The sequence below is a fragment of the Salvelinus alpinus genome, chromosome 1 (genome assembly GCF_045679555.1).
Source record: "Salvelinus alpinus chromosome 1, SLU_Salpinus.1, whole genome shotgun sequence".
NCBI lineage: Eukaryota > Metazoa > Chordata > Actinopteri > Salmoniformes > Salmonidae > Salvelinus > Salvelinus alpinus.
Genome location: NC_092086.1, coordinates 16,707,271 through 16,726,245, shown reverse-complemented (window position 1 = coordinate 16,726,245; position 18,975 = coordinate 16,707,271). Strand labels below are relative to the sequence as shown.

Genomic DNA, 18,975 nt, shown 5'->3' with positions numbered 1-18,975 from the left:
ACCCAGCTAACTAACTACAGTACTGGACCCAGCTAACTAACTACAGTACTGGACCCAGCTACCTAACTACAGTACTGGACCCAGCTACCTAACTACAGTACTGGACCCAGCTAACTAACTACAGTACTGGACACAGCTAACTAACTACAGTACTGGACCCAGCTAACTAACTACAGTACTGGACCCAGCTAACTAACTACAGTACTGGACCCAGCTAACTAACTACAGTACTGGACACAGCTAACTAACTACAGTACTGGACCCAGCTAACTAACTACAGTACCGGACACAGCTAACCAACTAACTACAGTACTGGACACAGCTAACTAACTACAGTACTGGACCCAGCTAACTAACTACAGTACTGGACCCAGCTAACTAACTACAGTACTGGACCCAGCTAACTAACTACAGTACTAGACACAGCTACCTAACTACAGTACTGGACCCAGCTAACTAACTACAGTACTGGACCCAGCTAACTAACTACAGTACTGGACCCAGCTAACTAACTACAGTACTGGACCCAGCTAACTAACTACAGTACTGGACCCAGCTAACTAACTACAGTACTAACACAGCTAACTAACTACAGTACTGGACACAGCTAACTAACTACAGTACTGGACCCAGCTATTTGAAGGCTCCTTTTCAACAACATTCAGAGTCAGCCTACAGAACATATTGTCATATTGTTTATTTCCTCAACAACATCTTGGTCCTCAACAGTACTCTGCTGCTCCAGTCAGAAGGGAAGTCGGTCTCCCCCGGGGCTACATTCTTCAACAGGTTCTATGATGTGGGAGGAATGTTTACTCTGACAGTAGAGGTGGTGGTAGAGACGTCACTCACAGGATTAGGACGGTGGCACATTCTACAGAGAGGCAGGGCTGCGTCTGAAATGGCGTTCTAGTGCCCTACGTTCAACCGGGGCCGGTAGAGAAGAGGTTGGCATTTCAGACGCAGTCAGTGACACAGCCGCAGGGCGCCTATGGTGACAGTCACATTCTACAGAGAGGCAGGGCTGTGACAGCTCAGATACCTGAGATGTCAGCCACGCATTGAGAAGAAGAGAAAATGTCTCTGGTTCAACGTAAAGGACCTGTCCTATGCTCACTCCTTCACAAAAAACTACTTCTACATTATAAAGGACCTGTCCTATGCTCAGTCCTTCACAAAAAACTACTTGTACAATATAAAGGACCTGTCCTATGCTCACTCCTTCACAAAAAACGACTTCTACAATATAAAAGGACATGTCCTATGCACACTCCTTCACAAAAAACTACTTCTACAATATAAAGGACCTGTCCTATGCACACTCCTTCACAAAGAACTACTTCTACAATATAAAGGACCTGTCCTATGCACACTCCTTCACAAAAAACTACTTTTACAATATAAAGGACCTGTCCTATGCTCACTCCTTCACAAAAAACGACTTCTACAATATAAAGGACCTGTCCTACGCACACTCCTTCACAAAAAACTACTTTTACAATATAAAGGACCTGTCCTATGCACACTCCTTCACAAAAAACTACTTTTACAATATAAAGGACCTGTCCTATGCTCACTCCTTCACAAAAAACTACTTCTACAATATAAAGGACCTGTCCTATGCACACTCCTTCACAAAAAACTACTTCTACAATATAAAGGACCTGTCCTATGCACACTCCTTCACAAAAAACTACTTCTACAATATAAAGGACCTGTCCTATGCACACACCTTCACAAAAAAACTACTTCTACAATATAAAGGGGCAGGCTCCATTTAACTAAGGCCAGATAGTACAGCTATGTTGTGTGGTTCTGGGTAGTGTAAAAGATACTACTACCACCAGGTAACTCCCCTCACACACAGGGAAATGGTTTCTAAAGACACAACCCTCTGAGAAGAAGGCCTAAATGTGTACACGTAACCACAGCAGTGTTCTACAATATTGGACCGTTGACCTTTGAGATTTTTCAAATTCTTTAGTGCAGCTCAAGCAGTTTCTCCAACTGTCAACACATTCAAATGAATAGAGGACGTGTAACGGAGACGCGTTGCTTGGGAATTGTGGGGAGGTGCTCGTTCGGGCTGTGTCCCCCCCCCACCGCGGATGGTGGTCTCAGAGACACCTGACTGTCACGTCTCAGCATCTGTCAACTATGACTCCAGCCGAACACTTCAAGCTGCCGTCTGGGACATGTCTCTCTATCGGGATGTTACTGTGCATGTTGTAATGTACTGTCCTGTGTTCCTGTCTATGCCCCTTTCTGTCCAAAGAGGTCATGTCTAGACACCAGCTAGGTTTCATCCAACTGGCGACATATTTTCATGAGAATATTCTAAAATGTGCATAAAACAATATCAGATTTTCCCACCAGATGCGTTTCCACCGAACTGGTTTGTTGCGGATAAAATGCTGTGCGTGACGACTTAGTGCATATAAACATTTATTTTGCGGTTAAGTATTTTTGTCCAAAAAATTGTTGCGTTACATAACAAATGTGCCCACACTGGTCTTGACATGTGGGCTCTGGCCAACAGCTTGCAAACGGCAGCCAAGCATTGAAGCATCGATCATCATGTCACCAGAATAAGTCGATATTTATTGGTCAAGGAACATCAAGCTCATCACTGTGCACTTTCACCTCCCTGTAAAGTTCATCACAACTTATTTCATCTGTAGCTTATTAACCTGCATGTTACCTGAGTGGTAGTGGGAGGACAACACACCATATCATCACGTGACTCACAGTTTTAATTCCATATGATGATTAGTATATCTACAGTACCAGTCAAACATGTGGACACACCTACTCATTCAAGGGTTTTTCTTTGTTTGTACTATTTTCTATATTGTAGATTAATAGAGAAAACATTAAAACTATTAAATAACATATGGAACCATGTAGTGACCAAAACAAGTGTTAAATAAATCAAAATATATTGTATATGAGATTCTTCAAAGTAGCCACCCTTTACCTTAATGACAGCTTTGCACACTCTTGGCACACCCTGGAATGAGTAGGTGTGTCCAAACTTTTGAATGGTACTGTATATTTGCGCATAAAGACGTTTCCACCGCTATTTCTCGCATAATACATTTTACAGACACAAAAAGATACCAATATATCGAACAAACAAATTGTCTGTCGACAATTATGAAATTGTACCCACATTGACTTTTTTCACGAGTCAGGTAATTCATCCTCATGAAAAGGTTGGATGGAAACCTGGTTAATATACTGTGTCGTTATTAAGGAGGTCCATTTTGGCTCAAGAGCTCCCCTAGAGGTCAAACCTCTGTAGAGTATCTTTAACTCACCTGATGGACAGGTAATTCATCCTCGTGAAAAGGTTGGATGGAAACCTGGTTAATATACTGTCTCTAGTTATTAAGGAGGTCCATTTTGGCTCAAGAGCTCCCCTAGAGGTCAAACCTCTGTAGAGTATCTTTAACTCACCTGATGGACAGGTAACAGTTGCTCAGGTTCCCAACAGCAAAGTAGTCAGCTGCTACTACGATGTCGATACCGTAGGGGAACGTGCCCTGGAGACAGAGAGGCAAGAGATCACATCTACGTGCCAAGAGAACAGTGGTTTCAGTGTGACCGACTGGGTTCCAACCCAGGTCTCCTGTTAGCCCGCTGAGCTAAAGCCTATGCATTAGACCAGGGAGCTAACACAAATCCCCAGGTCTCAGGCAAGGTTACCAAAACACCTCTGTGTCCATCAGTAAACCCACGGTGTACAATATGAGCCACAATGAATGATATGAACAGTTGAATAATATGACATCTCAAGGGTAATTACACTTCGATAACTAGTCACTAGATCTGATGCCAAGCTTGGCAGGCTGCTGGCGGCACACAAAGCATATGAGTTGATGATCTGTTTAAAGGACTTTAGTGACAGTCAGGGCAGGTTACAGTAACACCTGGATGGTAGGTGAACAGTAGAACTCAAATGTACTGTGTATCATAGCATTAGTCATGTAATAACTAATAACCTATGGTTCTGGTAACTGGGTTCACAAACCTGTCTTCCCACATTCTCCTGGAAGGCAGCCTGGAAGAGAAGGAGACAAATACACCGTTTAGAAGTTAGGTACTAGTCAGTAGTGAGATCTGATATAAATGACAGGGTCTAAGAGACAGTAGTTAGATAATAGTCAGTAGTGAGATCTGATATAAATGACAGGGTCTAAGAGACAGTAGTTAGATAATACTCAGTAGTGAGATCTGATATAAATGACAGGGTCTAAGAGACAGTAGTTAGATACTAGTCAGTAGTTAGATCTGATATAAATGACAGGGTCTAAGAGACAGTAGTTAGATAATAGTCAGTAGTTAGATCTGATATAAATGACAGGGTCTAAGAGACAGTAGTTAGATACTAGTCAGTAGTGAGATCTGATATAAATGACAGGGTCAGGGTCTAAGAGACAGTAGTTAGATAATAGTCAGTAGTTAGATCTGATATAAATGACAGGGTCAGGGTCTAAGAGACAGTAGTTAGATAATAGTCAGTAGTTAGATCTGATATAAATGACAGGGTCTAAGAGACAGTAGTTAGATAATAGTCAGTAGTCAGATCTGATATAAATGACAGGGTCTTAGAGACAGTAGTTAGGTACTACTCAGTAGTGAGATCTGATATAAATGACAGGGTCTAAGAGACAGTAGTTAGATAATAGTCAGTAGTTAGATCTGATATAAATGACAGGGTCTAAGAGACAGTAGTTAGATAATAGTCAGTAGTGAGATCTGATATAAATGACAGGGTCTAAGAGACAGTAGTTAGATAATAGTCAGTAGTGAGATCTGATATAAATGACAGGGTCTAAGAGACAGTAGTTAGATAATTGTCAGTAGTGAGATCTGATATAAATGACAGGGTCTAAGAGACAGTAGTTAGATAATAGTCAGTAGTGAGATCTGATATAAATGACAGGGTCTAAGAGACAGTAGTTAGATAATAGTCAGTAGTGAGATCTGATATAAATGACAGGGTCTAAGAGACAGTAGTTAGATAATACTCAGTAGTGAGATCTGATATAAATGACAGGGTCTAAGAGACAGTAGTTAGATACTAGTCAGTAGTTAGATCTGATATAAATGACAGGGTCTAAGAGACAGTAGTTAGATAATAGTCAGTAGTCAGATCTGATATAAATGACAGGGTCTAAGAGACAGTAGTTAGATACTAGTCAGTAGTGAGATCTGATATAAATGACAGGGTCAGGGTCTAAGAGACAGTAGTTAGATAATAGTCAGTAGTGAGATCTGATATAAATGACAGGGTCAGGGTCTAAGAGACAGTAGTTAGGTACTACTCAGTAGTGAGATCTGATATAAATGACAGGGTCTAAGAGACAGTAGTTAGATACTAGTCAGTAGTTAGATCTGATATAAATGACAGGGTCTAAGAGACAGTAGTTAGATAATAGTCAGTAGTGAGATCTGATATAAATGACAGGGTCTAAGAGACAGTAGTTAGATAATAGTCAGTAGTGAGATCTGATATAAATGACAGGGTCTAAGAGACAGTAGTTAGATACTAGTCAGTAGTGAGATCTGATATAAATGACAGGGTCTAAGAGACAGTAGTTAGATAATAGTCAGTAGTCAGATCTGATATAAATGACAGGGTCTAAGAGACAGTAGTTAGATAATAGTCAGTAGTGAGATCTGATATAAATGACAGGGTCTAAGAGACAGTAGTTAGATAATAGTGAGATCTGATATAAATGACAGGGTCTAAGAGACAGTAGTTAGATAATAGTCAGTAGTGAGATCTGATATAAATGACAGGGTCTAAGAGACAGTAGTTAGATAATAGTGAGATCTGATATAAATGACAGGGTCTAAGAGACAGTAGTTAGATAATAGTCAGTAGTCAGATCTGATATAAATGACAGGGTCTAAGAGACAGTAGTTAGATAATAGTCAGTAGTCAGATCTGATATAAATGACAGGGTCTAAGAGACAGTAGTTAGATAATAGTCAGTAGTGAGATCTGATATAAATGACAGGGTCTAAGAGACAGTAGTTAGATAATAGTGAGATCTGATATAAATGACAGGGTCTAAGAGACAGTAGTTAGATAATAGTCAGTAGTGAGATCTGATATAAATGACAGGCTCTAAGAGACAGTAGTTAGATAATAGTCAGTAGTGAGATCTGATATAAATGACAGGGTCTAAGAGACAGTAGTTAGATAATAGTCAGTAGTGAGATCTGATATAAATGACAGGGTCTAAGAGACAGTAGTTAGATAATAGTCAGTAGTGAGATCTGATATAAATGACAGGGTCTAAGAGACAGTAGTTAGATAATAGTCAGTAGTGAGATCTAATATAAATGACAGGGTCTAAGAGACGGTAGTTAGATAATAGTCAGTAGTTAGATCTGATATAAATGACAGGGTCTAAGAGACAGTAGTTAGATAATAGTGAGATCTGATATAAATGACAGGGTCTAAGAGACAGTAGTTAGATAATAGTCAGTAGTGAGATCTGATATAAATGACAGGGTCAGGGTCAATTCAGGCAATCCAGAAAGTTAATTAAAATTAAATTAATTCATAAAAAAATAGACCATTATTTTCTATGATGATTTTTTAACATATAAATTGAATTTCAATTAATTCCCTGGATTTATTGAATTAAAAACTGAATTTCTCAACCTTGATTCATGGTTTGATACGTGTACGAGAGAGCGAAAGAGAGACTGAAACAGACAGAGACTGAGACGGAGACCGAGACCGAGAGAGTGGTCACTCACTGATGCAGCTCTACGACAGTTGATGTTTCGGTCAAACACAGCAGTGATCACCAGAGCACTGGAGAGAGAGAGGGAGGGAGACCAGAGAAAGAGGCAGAGAGAGAGAGAAAGAGGCAGAGAGAGAGGCAGAGAGAGAGAGAGAGGCAGAGAGAGAGAGAGAGGCAGAGAGAGAGAGAGAGTCAGAGAGAGAGAGTCAGAGAGAGAGGCAGAGAGAGAGAGAGAGAGAGAGAGAGAGGCAGAGAGAGAGAGAGAGGCAGAGAGAGAGAGAGAGGCAGAGAGAGAGAGAGAGGCAGAGAGAGAGAGAGAGAGAGTCAGAGAGAGAGAGTCAGAGAGAGAGTCAGAGAGAGAGGCAGAGAGAGAGAGAGAGAGAGAGAGAGAGAGAGAGAGAGAGAGGCAGAGAGAGAGAGAGAGGCAGAGAGAGAGAGAGAGGCAGAGAGAGAGAGAGAGGCAGAGAGAGAGAGAGAGAGAGAGAGAGAGAGAGGGCAGAGAGAGAGAGAGAGAGAGAGAGAGAGAGAGAGAGAGAGAGAGAGAGAGAGAGAGAGAGAGAGAGAGAGAGAGAAGGAAAGATAAACACACTGATACACAGGCAGGTGAATGTATTTATTACCTTTATGCCTTTGTATTGGTGTTGGGCCACAGTGAAGTCATTACTATGTTCAGACAGGAGAGAACACTTGAAGAACAACAACCCAAGTTGGACCTTGTGGTTGATGATAAAAGTATGAACTACTAAACTACCACTCAAGTAAAGTGTTTGCCAGTTTCTTGGTCGACCAAATGAAGAAAAACAACCTAATCTGTGCTGAGAACCAAAATTCAACAAGTTGACATTGTGCCAACAACAACAAACTGAAGGAATGTATGATTACATATGACTCCGGGGCCCTCCTGTAGTCACTGACTCCGGGCCCCCCCTGTAGTCACTGACTCGGGGACCCTCCTGTAGTCACTGACTCCGGGGCCCTCCTGTAGTCACTGACTCCGGGGCCCTCCTGTAGTCACTGACTCCGGGGCCCTCCTGTAGTCACTGACTCCGGGGCCCTCCTGTAGTCACTGACTCCGGGGCCCTCCTGTAGTCACTGACTCCGGGGCCCTCCTGTAGTCACTGACTCGGGGACCCTCCTGTAGTCACTGACTCCGGGGCCCTCCTGTAGTCACTGACTCTGGGCCCATCCTCTAGTGTCTGACTCTGGGCCCATCCTCTAGTGTCTGACTCCGGGACCCTCCTGTAGTCACTGACTCCGGGACCCTCCTGTAGTCACTGACTCCGGGACCCTCCTGTAGTCACTGACTCCGGGACCCTCCTCTAGTCTCTGACTCCGGGACCCTCCTCTAGTCTCTGACTCCGGGACCCTCCTGTAGTCACTGACTCCGGGACCCTCCTGTAGTCACTGACTCCGGGACCCTCCTCTAGTCTCTGACTCCGGGACCCTCCTGTAGTCACTGACTCCGGGACCCTCCTGTAGTCACTGACTCCGGGCCCATCCTGTAATCACTGACTCCGGGCCACCTCTTTGATCACACCATTGACATCCCTTCTCTCTCCTTACAAATCATCCACCCATTTCTGTCCTCCCTCGTTTCCTCCTTCCCAATCTCTTTCTGTCCTCCCTCTTTTCCTCCTCCCCAATCTCTTTCTGTCCTCCCTCTTTTCATCCTCCCTCTACAGTGAGGGAAAAAAGTATTTGATCCCCTGCTGATTTTGTACGTTTGCCCACTGACAAAGAAATTATCAGTCTATAATTTTAATGGTAGGTTTATTTGAACAGTGAGAGACAGAATAACAACAAAAATATCCAGAAAAATTCATGTCAAAAATGTTATAAATTGATTTGCATTTTAATGAGGGAAATAAGTATTTGACCCCTTCTCAATCAAAAAGATTTCTGGCTCTCAGGTGTCTTTCATACAGGTAAGGAACGGAGATTAGGAGCACACTCTTAAAGGGAGTGCTCCTAATCTCAGTTTCTTACCTGTATAAAAGATACCTGTCCACAGAAGCAATCAATCAATCAGATTCCAAACTCTCCACCATGGCCAAGACCAAAGAGCTCTCCAAGGATGTCAGGGACAAGATTGTAGACCTACACAAGGCTGGAATGGGCTACAAGACCATCGCCAAGCAGCTTGGTGAGAAGGTGACAACAGTTTCTGTGATTATTCGCAAATGGAAGAAACACAAAAGAACTGTCAATCTCCCTCAGCCTGGGGCTCCATGCAAGATCTCACCTCGTGGAGTTGCAATGATCATGAGAACGGTGAGGAATCAGCCCAGAACTACACAGGAGGATCTTGTCAATGATCTCAAGGCAGCTGGGACCATAGTCATCAAGAAAACAATTGGTAACACACTATGCCGTGAAGGACTGAAATCCTGCAGCGCCCGCAAGGTCCCCCTGCTCAAGAAAGCACATATACATGCCCGTCTGAAGTTTGCCAATGAACATCTGAATGATTCAGAGGACAACTGGGTGAACGTGTTGTGGTCAGATGAGACCAAAATGGAGTTCTTTGGCATCAACCCAACTTGCCGTGTTTGGAGGAGGAGGAATGCTGCCTATGACCCCAAGAAACCATCCCCACCGTCAAACATGGAGGTGGAAACATTATGCTTTGGGGGTGTTTTCCTGCTAAAGGGACAGGACAACTTCACCGCATCAAAGGGACGATGGACGGGGCCATGTACCGTCAAATCTTGGGTGAAAACCTCCTTCCCTCAGCCAGGGTATTGAAAATGGGTCGTGGATGGGTATTCCAGCATGACAATGACCCAAAACACACGGCCAAGGCAACAAAGGAGTGGCTCAAGAAGAAGCACATTAAGGTCCTGGAGTGGCCTAGCCAGTCTCCAGACCTTAATCCCATAGAAAATCTGTGTAGGGAGCTGAAGGTTCGAGTTGCCAAACGTCAGCCTCGAAACCTTAATGACTTGAAGAAGATCTGCAAAGAGGAGTGGGACAAAATCCCTCCTGAGATGTGTGCAAACCTGGTGGCCAACTACAAGAAACGTCTGACCTCTGTGATTGCCAACAAGGGTTTTGCCACCAAGTACTAAGTCATGTTTTGCAGAGGGGTCAAATACTTATTTCCCTCATTAAAATGCAAATCAATTCATAACATTTTTGACATGCGTTTTTCTGGATTTTTTTGTTGATATTCTGTCTCTCACTGTTCAAATAAACCTACCATTAAAATTATAGACTGATCATTTCTTTGTCAGTGGGCAAACGTACAAAATCAGCAGGGGATCAAATACTTTTTTCCCTCACTGTAAGTGTTATAGGAAGGTGTAGGTGTGTGAACTAGGCTGCTGAGGGATACCCAGTACCTTTGACAGCCAGCAAGCCAACCAACCAGGCAGCCAGCCAGCCCCCCAACCAGGCAGCCAGCCAGCCAGCCACCCAACCAACCAACCAGGCAGCCAGCCAGCCACCCAACCAACCAGGCAGCCAGCCAGCCAGCCACCCAACCAACCAGCCAGCCAGCCAGCCACCCACCCAACCAGGCAGCCAGCCAGCCAACCAGGCAGCCAGCCAGCCACCCAACCAACCACCCACCCAACCAACCAGGCAGCCAGCCCCCCAACCAACCAGGCAGCCAGCCAGCCACCCACCCAACCAACCAACCAGCCAGCCAGCCAGCCACCCAACCAACCAGGCAGCCAGCCAGCCAGCCACCCAACCAACCAGCCAGCCAGCCAGCCACCAAGCCAGCCAGCCAGCCAGCCACCCAACCAACCAGGCAGCCAGCCACCCAACCAACCAGGCAGCCAGCCAGCCCCCCAACCAACCAGGCAGCCAGCCACCCAACCAACCAGCCAGCCAGCCAGCCAACCAGGCAGCCAGCCACCCAACCAACCAGGCAGCCAGGTAGGGAGGGAGAAACTGCCCCAGGCTCTGTTGGCTCTCCCACTCTTCTCTCTGTCCCTGGACACTAACCTGACTAACTCTGTTCTCTCTGTCCCTGGACACTAACCTGACTAACTCTGTTCTCTCTGTCCCTGGACACTAACCCTGACTAACCACTGTGGTTTCAGTGAGGCAACAGTCCATGAACTGGGGGGACGAAAAGAAAGAATGAGAGTCTCATCTGAGGAGAAGAGTTCCCCTGGGGACATCCTGCACCTTATATCCTGAGTTCCAGTGCTTCATAGTGACCAAGCACAATGTCTGTGTGCGTACCCCCCCACCCCCCTGTGCATGTGCATGTGTGTGTATGTATGTAAATGCCACACTAAAGTGGAGTAAAAATGTCATGAGGCTTTGACGAATCTGGAGCAGGACTGAGCTTGCCTGAGCCCCGGTACCAAACAGCCACCGAAACCAACCGCGCCAAGCGAAACCTGGCAGGGCTGGCTGCAGGGAGCGGGAGGCTGGTGGGGGGGGGTTAAAACTGACACTGCAGAGCTAGTCCGCAGAGTCACAGGGTCCCGCAGGCCCAGACATGTCCACAGAGGGAGGGAGGGAGGGGCAGGGCACGTAAATGAACGTCAACTTCTCTGCAGACACAGGCAGGACAGGTGTGGAGTCATGCACAGCTAAGAGCTACACCTGAGACCTGAACACACACAGAGACACCTGACTGACAACCAAGGCCCTCCACTCATCACTTCCTCCTCTCATCACCCTCTCCTCAGCATGGCAAGAAACAACCCACTCCTCCACAGTAACACCTTCAGTCACCTGTAATCCTGTCAGGGACAAAGGAGCGTCTGCCTGCCTGTCTGTGAAATGCATTAAGCCCGGACAGTGCTCCAAACCAGTTAGACACGTCGTATGGCTTAACAGCCAGAGGGAGATGGTTTCATCATGCTGAGGTGTGGATGAGGAGCAGGCAGAGACAGAGGCTTGTAGTCTACGTTGAGGTGTGGATGAGGAGGCAGAGATAGAGGCTTGTGGTCTACGTTGAGGTGTGGATGAGGAGAGGCAGAGAAAGATGTTTGTAGTCTACGCTGAGGTGTGGATGAGGAGCAGGCAGAGACAGAGGCTTGTAGTCTACGTTGAGGTGTGGATGAGGAGGCAGAGATAGAGGCTTGTGGTCTACGTTGTGGTATGGATGAGGAGAGGCAGAGAAAGATGTTTGTGGTCTACGCTGAGGTGTGGATGAAGAGAGGCAGAGATAGAGGCTTGTAGTCTACGTTGAGGTGTGGATGAGGAGAGGAAGAGACAGAGGTTTGTAGTCTACGCTGAGGTGTGGATGAGGAGAGGCAGAGATAGAGGCTTGTAGTCTACGTTGAGGTGTGGATGAGGAGAGGCAGAGATAGAGGTTTGTAGTCTACGTTGAGGTGTGGATGAGGAGCAGGCAGAGATAGAGGCTTGTAGTCTACGTTGAGGTGTGGATGAGGAGAGGAAGAGACAGAGGTTTGTAGTCTACGCTGAGGTGTGGATGAGGAGAGGCAGAGATAGAGGTTTGTAGTCTACGTTGAGGTGTGGATGAGGAGAGGAAGAGATAGAGGTTTGTAGTCTACGCTGAGGTGTGGATGAGGAGAGGAAGAGATAGAGGCTTGTAGTCTACGTTGAGGTGTGGATGAGGAGAGGCAGAGATAGAGGCTTGTAGTCTACGTTGAGGTGTGGATGAGGAGAGGCAGAGATAGAGGCTTGTAGTCTACGTTGAGGTGTGGATGAGGAGAGGCAGAGATAGAGGCTTGTGGTCTACGTTGAGGTGTGGATGAGGAGAGGCAGAGGCTTACGATAACGACCCCAGTACATAGAGTGTGCGGGGGCGGCAGGTAGTGGTTAGAGTGTGGGGGCGGCAGGTAGTGGTTAGAGTGTGGGGGCGGCAGGTAGTGGTTCGAGTGTGGGGGCGGCAGGTAGTGGTTCGAGTGTGGGGGCGGCAGGTAGTGGTTAGAGTGTGGGGGCGGCAGGTAGTGGTTAGAGTGTGGGGGCGGCAGGTAGTGGCTAGAGTGTGGGGGCGGCAGGTAGCCTAGTGGTTAGAGTGTAGGGGCGGCAGGTAGCCTAGTGGTTAGAGTGTAGGGGCGGCAGGTAGCCTAGTGGTTAGAGTGTAGGGGCGGCAGGTAGCCTAGTGGTTAGAGTGTAGGAGCGGCAGGTAGTCTAGTGGTTAGAGTGTAGGGGCGGCAGGTAGCCTAGTGGTTAGAGTGTAGGAGCGGCAGGTAGTCTAGTGGTTAGAGTGTAGGGGCGGCAGGTAGCCTAGTGGTTAGAGTGTAGGGGCGGCAGGTAGCCTAGTGGTTAGAGTGTAGGGGCGGCAGGTAGCCTAGTGGTTAGTGTGTAGGGGCGGCAGGTAGTCTAGTGGTTAGAGTGTGGGAGGGGCAGGTAGCCTAGTGGTTAGAGTGTAGGGGCGGCAGGTAGCCTAGTGGTTAGAGCGTTGGGCCAGTAAACAATAGGTTGCTAGTATAACAAGGCTATACTCTGCCTTGTCTCAGGATGGTAAGTTGGTGGTTGAAGATATCCCTCTAGTGGTATGGGGGCTGTGCTTTGGCAAAGTGGGTGGGGTTATATCCTTCCTGTTTGGCCCTGTCCAGGGGTATCATCGGATGGGGCCACAGTGTCTCCTGACCCCTCCTGTCTCAGCCTCCAGTATTTATGCTGCAGTAGTTTATGTGTCGGGGGGCTAGGGTCAGTTTATATCTGGAGTACTTCTCCTGTCTTATCCGGTGTCCTGTGTGAATTTAAGTATGCTCTCTCTAATTCTCTCTTTCTTTTTCTCTCTCGGAGGACATGAGCCCTAGGACCATGCCTCAGGACTACCTGGCATGATGACTCCTTGCTGTCCCCAGTCCACCTGGCCGTGCTGCTGCTCCAGTTTCAACTGTTCTGCCTGCGGCTATGGAACCCTGACCTGTTCACTGGACGTGCTACCTGTCCCAGACCTGCTGTTTTCAACTCTCTAGAGACCGCAGGAGCGGTAGAGATACTCTTAATGATCGGCTATGAAAAGCCAACTGACATTTACTCCTGAGGTGCTGACTTGCTGCACCCTCGACAACTACTGTGATTATTATTATTTGACCATGCTGGTCATTTATGAACATTTGAACATCTTGGCCATGTTGTGTTATAATCTCCACCCGGCACAGCCAGAAGAGGACTGGCCACCCCTCATAGCCTGGTTCCTCTCTAGGTTTCTTCCTAGGTTTTGGCCTTTCTAGGGAGTTTTTCCTAGCCACCGTGCTTCTACACCTGCATTGCTTGCTGTTTGGGGTTTTAGGCTGGGTTTCTGTACAGCACTTTGAGATATCAGCTGATGTACGAAGGGCTATATAAATAAATTTGATTGATTTGATTTAGATCGAATCCCCGAGGTAAAAATCTGTCGTTCTGCCTCTGAACAAGGCAGTTAACCCACTGTTCCTAGGCCATCGTTGTAAATAAGAATTTGTTATTAACTGACCTGCCTAGTTAAATAAAGGTTAAATAAAAAAAATCTTTAAAAAAATTGAAACATTGTGTAATCTAAAAATCCATGTTTAACCTTCTCTATGACCAGGGCAGAATCCTACCTTGAGATGCGCAAGTTCACACAAATCTTCAATTGACATCAATTCACTAACTGAACTGAGTGAATTAAAAACGTAATTGACCCCGACCGGAGTCAGAGAGACAGAGGAGGAGGATGATGAAGAAGTAGAGGAGTGTTACCAGGCGATCAGAGTGACGAAGGGCTTCAGCTCGGTGGGTTCGTAGGCCCTGGCAAAGGCCCAGCAGACGTAGCAGGCTGCGTCTCGTACGTTAGAACCAACGCTACACGCTCCTCTCTTCTCATCATAGACCAAGGCCTTCAGGATCAGAGGCACCACTGGAGGGAGAGAGAGATGAGGGAGAGAGACAGAGTGGGGGAGGGCGAGAGAGAGAGAGAGGGGGAGGGAGAGAGAGAAAGAGAGAGAGAGAGAGAGAGGAAAGGGGAGAGAGATGGATAGAGAGAGAGAGAGAGAGAGAGAGAGACAGAGACAGAGACAGAAAGAGGGGAAAGGGGAGAGAAAGACAAATGAGTATTCCACAGACAAAGATAACATCTTAAACAGTTCAGAAGTATAAGCAGTTCATTACAACTTCATATGTAGGTCATTAATAAAGTGGTATATTACTCATTGTGACTGTCGTTTTGGTGGTGTAAGGTACACACAGCTGTATTATAATGTATTATTACTGTTTTACTAAATCCATTAGTCCAATCACATCATAGGGTTATCCATCTCCCCTGACAACAGTTGTATCACCATGGCAGCTTGTAGTTCATGTGGGATTCTAAGTCATGCCACCTATCAGATCCTCTTCCTGTCCTCGCCTCATTGGCCCTGGCCTCTGTGGTTCACTCTAAAGCAAGACTCTCTAAAGCGAGACCGGTGGGGTTAATAGTGACACTGTAAACCAACACCTCTCACATCTTTCACTGCCAAGAGAGAAACCCTTTGATCGTTTTAACCGCTGTGGTGGAATAAGCAGCTTCTACTCCTATGACTGTGTACGGCATATGACCAAGGCAAAACTTGTTGAAATTACGTCATTTCAACTAGTTTTGCACACATTTTACACAATCTAATTATCTGATTCAAACTACCTGAGAACTGGAGAGGGAAAAGCATTGAGACATGACTCATCAGAAATGAAAGCTGATAACAGCCGTGCGTAAACTACCTCAGCTGAAATCACATCCAACAGAGTCACACTGCTGGAGTAGAGAGCGTCCGACACAGCGTTTATAACATCTTAATGTCATGAGAGTCCATTGTTGTGTTCGCTACGTACAGCGTTTATAACAACTTAATGTAATGAGAGTCCATTGTTGTGTTCGCTACGTACAGTGTTTATAACAACTTAATGTAATGAGAATCCATTGTTGTGTTCGCTACGTACAGCGTTTATAACAACTTAATGTAATGAGAGTCCATTGTTGTGTTCACTACGTACAGTGTATTCGGAAAGTATTCAGACGCCTTGACTTTTACCACATTTTGATAAGTTACAGCCCTATTTTAAAATGGATTAAATTGACAAATCAAAAACAGTTTATCAACATTTTAGCAAATTAATAAAAAAATAAAAAAAATGAAATATCCCATTTACATAAGTATTCAGACCCTTTACTCAGTGCTTTGTTGAAGCACCTTTGCCAGCGATTACAGCCTTGAGTCTTCTTGTGTATGATGCTACAAGCTTGGCACACCTGTATTTGGGGAGTTTCTCTAATTTCTATTTTTGCAAAAATGTCCAAAACAATTCTAAAAACACTTTGGTCATTATGGGGTATTGTGATGTCATTATGGGGTATTGTGATGTCATTATGGGGTATTGTGATGTCATTATGGTGTATTGTGATGTCATTATGGGGTATTGTGTGTAGATTGATAAGGACATTTTTGTATTTCATACATTTTAGAATAAAGCGTAACGTAACAAAATGTGGAAAAGGGGAAGGGGTCTGAACACTTTCTGAATGCACTGTATTCCGAACGCAGCTAGTCTCATTCCTTCAGTTTCCCAGTCATAGCCTGCCTATGCTATATGCCTGCGCTTGAAATCAACAAAGGTATTTTTTTAAGTCTTTATTTAACTAGGCAAATCAGTTCAGAACAAATTCTTATTTACAATGACGGCCTATCCCGGCCAAACCCGGACGACGCTGGGGCAATTGTGCGCCGCCCTATGGGACTCCCAATCGCGTCCGGTTGTGATACAGCCTGGTATTGAACCAGGGTGTCTGTAATGACGCCTCTTGCACTGACATGCAGTGACTTAGACCGCTGCGCCACTCAGAACCCAGGTAGACAAACATAAAGACCACTATACCACTCAGAGCCCAGGTAAACAGGCATAAAGACCGCTGTACCACTCAGAGCTCAGGTAGACAGGCATAAAGACCACTGTACCACTCAGAGCCCAGGTAGACAGACATAAAGACCACTACCACTCAGAGCCCAGGTAGACAGACATAAAGACCACTCAGAACCCAGGTAGACAGACATAAAGACCACTCAGAACCCAGGTAGACAGACATAAAGACCACTCAGAACCCAGGTAGACAGACATAAAGACCACTCAGAGCCCAGGTAAACAGACATAAAGACCACTGTACCACTCAGAGCCCAGGTAGACAGACATAAAGAAACTGTACCACTCAGAGCCCAGGTAGACAGACATAAAGACCACTGTACCACTCAGAGCCCAGGTAGACAGACATAAAGACCACTGTACCACTCAGAGCCCAGGTAAACAGGCATAAAGACCACTGTCCCACTCAGAGCCCAGGTAAACAGACATAAAGACCACTGTCCCACTCAGAGCCCAGGTAAACAGACATAAAGACCACTGTACCACTCAGAGCCCAGGTAAACAGACATAAAGACCACTGTACCACTCAGAGCCCAGGTAAACAGGCATAAAGACCACTGTCCCACTCAGAGCCCAGGTAGACAGACATAAAGACCACTGTACCACTCAGAACCCAGGTAGACAGACATAAAGACCACTGTACCACTCAGAGCCCAGGTAGACAGACATAAAGACCACTGTACCACTCAGAGCCCAGGTAGACAGACATAAAGACCACTGTACCACTCAGAGCCCAGGTAGACAGACATAAAGACCACTGTACCACTCAGAGCCCAGGTAGACAGACATAAAGACCACTGTACCACTCAGAGCCCAGGTAGACAGACATAAAGACCACTGTACCACTCAGAGCCCAGGTAGACAGACATAAAGACCACTGTACCACTCAGAGCCCAGGTAGACAGACATAAAGACCACTGTACCACTCAGAGCCCAGGTAGACAGACATAAAGACCACTCAGAGCCCAGGTAAACAGACATAAAGACCACTGTACCACTCAGAGCCCAGGTAGACAGACATAAAGACCACTGTACCACTCAGAGCCCAGGTAAACAGACATAAAGACCGCTGTACCACTCAGAGCCCAGGTAGACAGACATAAAGACCACTGTACCACTCAGAGCCCAGGTAGACAGACATAAAGACCACTGTACCACTCAGAGCCCAGGTAAACAGACATAAAGACCGCTGTACCACTCAGAACCCAGGTAAACAGACATAAAGACCGCTGTACCACTCAGAGCCCAGGTAAACAGACATAAAGACCACTGTACCACTCAGAGCCCAGGTAAACAGACATAAAGACCACTGTACCACTCAGAGCCCAGGTAGACAGACATAAAGACCACTGTATCACTCAGAGCCCAGGTAGACAGACATAAAGACCACTGTACCACTCAGAGCCCAGGTAGACAGACATAAAGACCACTGTACCACTCAGAGCCCAGGTAGACAGACATAAAGACCACTTTAAAGCTTCAAATATGTATTATTGGTACTGGTAGCTGAACTTATGAACACTAAATAGACACATCTTTGACCATACATGTTAATTCCAGACTTAATGCACAAAGTGTATTTTCTGTCAGTGTATCCACTCAGAGCCCAGGTAAACAGACATAAAGACCACTCAGAGCCCAGGTAAACAGACTCACTAGCAGCGTGGCTTCCAGTAGCTACGAGGAAGATAGACCTGCTTTCTAATCTGAAGCACATGACTCAGTTGGCTCCGGGCCTGTATGTTTTCTTTCTAATTCCAGCGTGTACGCGCTCGTTCACACGTGTAAAACAAAAACAAAAATGTGTTTGATTTGGGCTTTAAAACTAGATAAACTAAGATAAAGTTTGAGGTCATTCATTTTCTAGAGTATCCGTTTTCAATGTTGACACTGGACATTAAAAAGACTGGCGCTGTCATAAAGTGACAGGTCGAGGTCAACACCAGTGCCACAGCCAACAACACCCTTATTTACCTGAATGCAAAATGACCTTTTTCATTATTACCTCGGGGTGTTGTGGGAACTTCTGTTAAAAAAAAACTTTGCTCAAACAGACGTTTAAAGATCGGCCTGGATTCATGATTGCGTATTTAAGAGAAGTATGTCTAAGCTTTGCCCTGCCCACCTTAATGCCCATGTTGTGTTTCCCATGAAGGAGAACAATACAGACAGGGAGGGAGAGGGAGGGAGAGAGACAGGGAGGGAGACAGACAGGGAGGGAGGGAGAGAGACAGGGAGGGAGAGAGACAGGGAGGGAGAGAGACAGGGAGGGAGAGAGACAGGGAGGGAGAGAGACAGGGAGGGAGAGAGACAGGGAGGGAGACAGACAGACAGGGAGGGAGACAGACAGACAGGGAGGGAGACAGACAGGGAGGGAGACAGACAGACAGGGAGGGAGACAGACAGGGAG

The 18,975-nt window shown here is 45.9% G+C and overlaps 1 protein-coding gene across 3 annotated transcripts in view; it reads right to left on the bottom strand.

Moving 5' to 3' along the window:
- The window catches only part of tbcd (tubulin folding cofactor D), a 131,939-nt gene that overhangs the window by 56,454 nt on the left and 56,510 nt on the right, over positions 1-18,975 (bottom strand). For all 3 annotated transcript variants that reach the window (XM_071395046.1, XM_071395126.1, XM_071394966.1), the window contains exons 15-18: positions 14,376-14,532; positions 6,781-6,838; positions 4,034-4,063; positions 3,460-3,545 (exon numbers count right to left, since the gene is read on the bottom strand). In XM_071395046.1, coding sequence (XP_071251147.1) covers positions 3,460-3,545; positions 4,034-4,063; positions 6,781-6,838; positions 14,376-14,532 — 331 coding nt within the window. The remainder of the gene's footprint in view (positions 1-3,459; positions 3,546-4,033; positions 4,064-6,780; positions 6,839-14,375; positions 14,533-18,975) is intronic.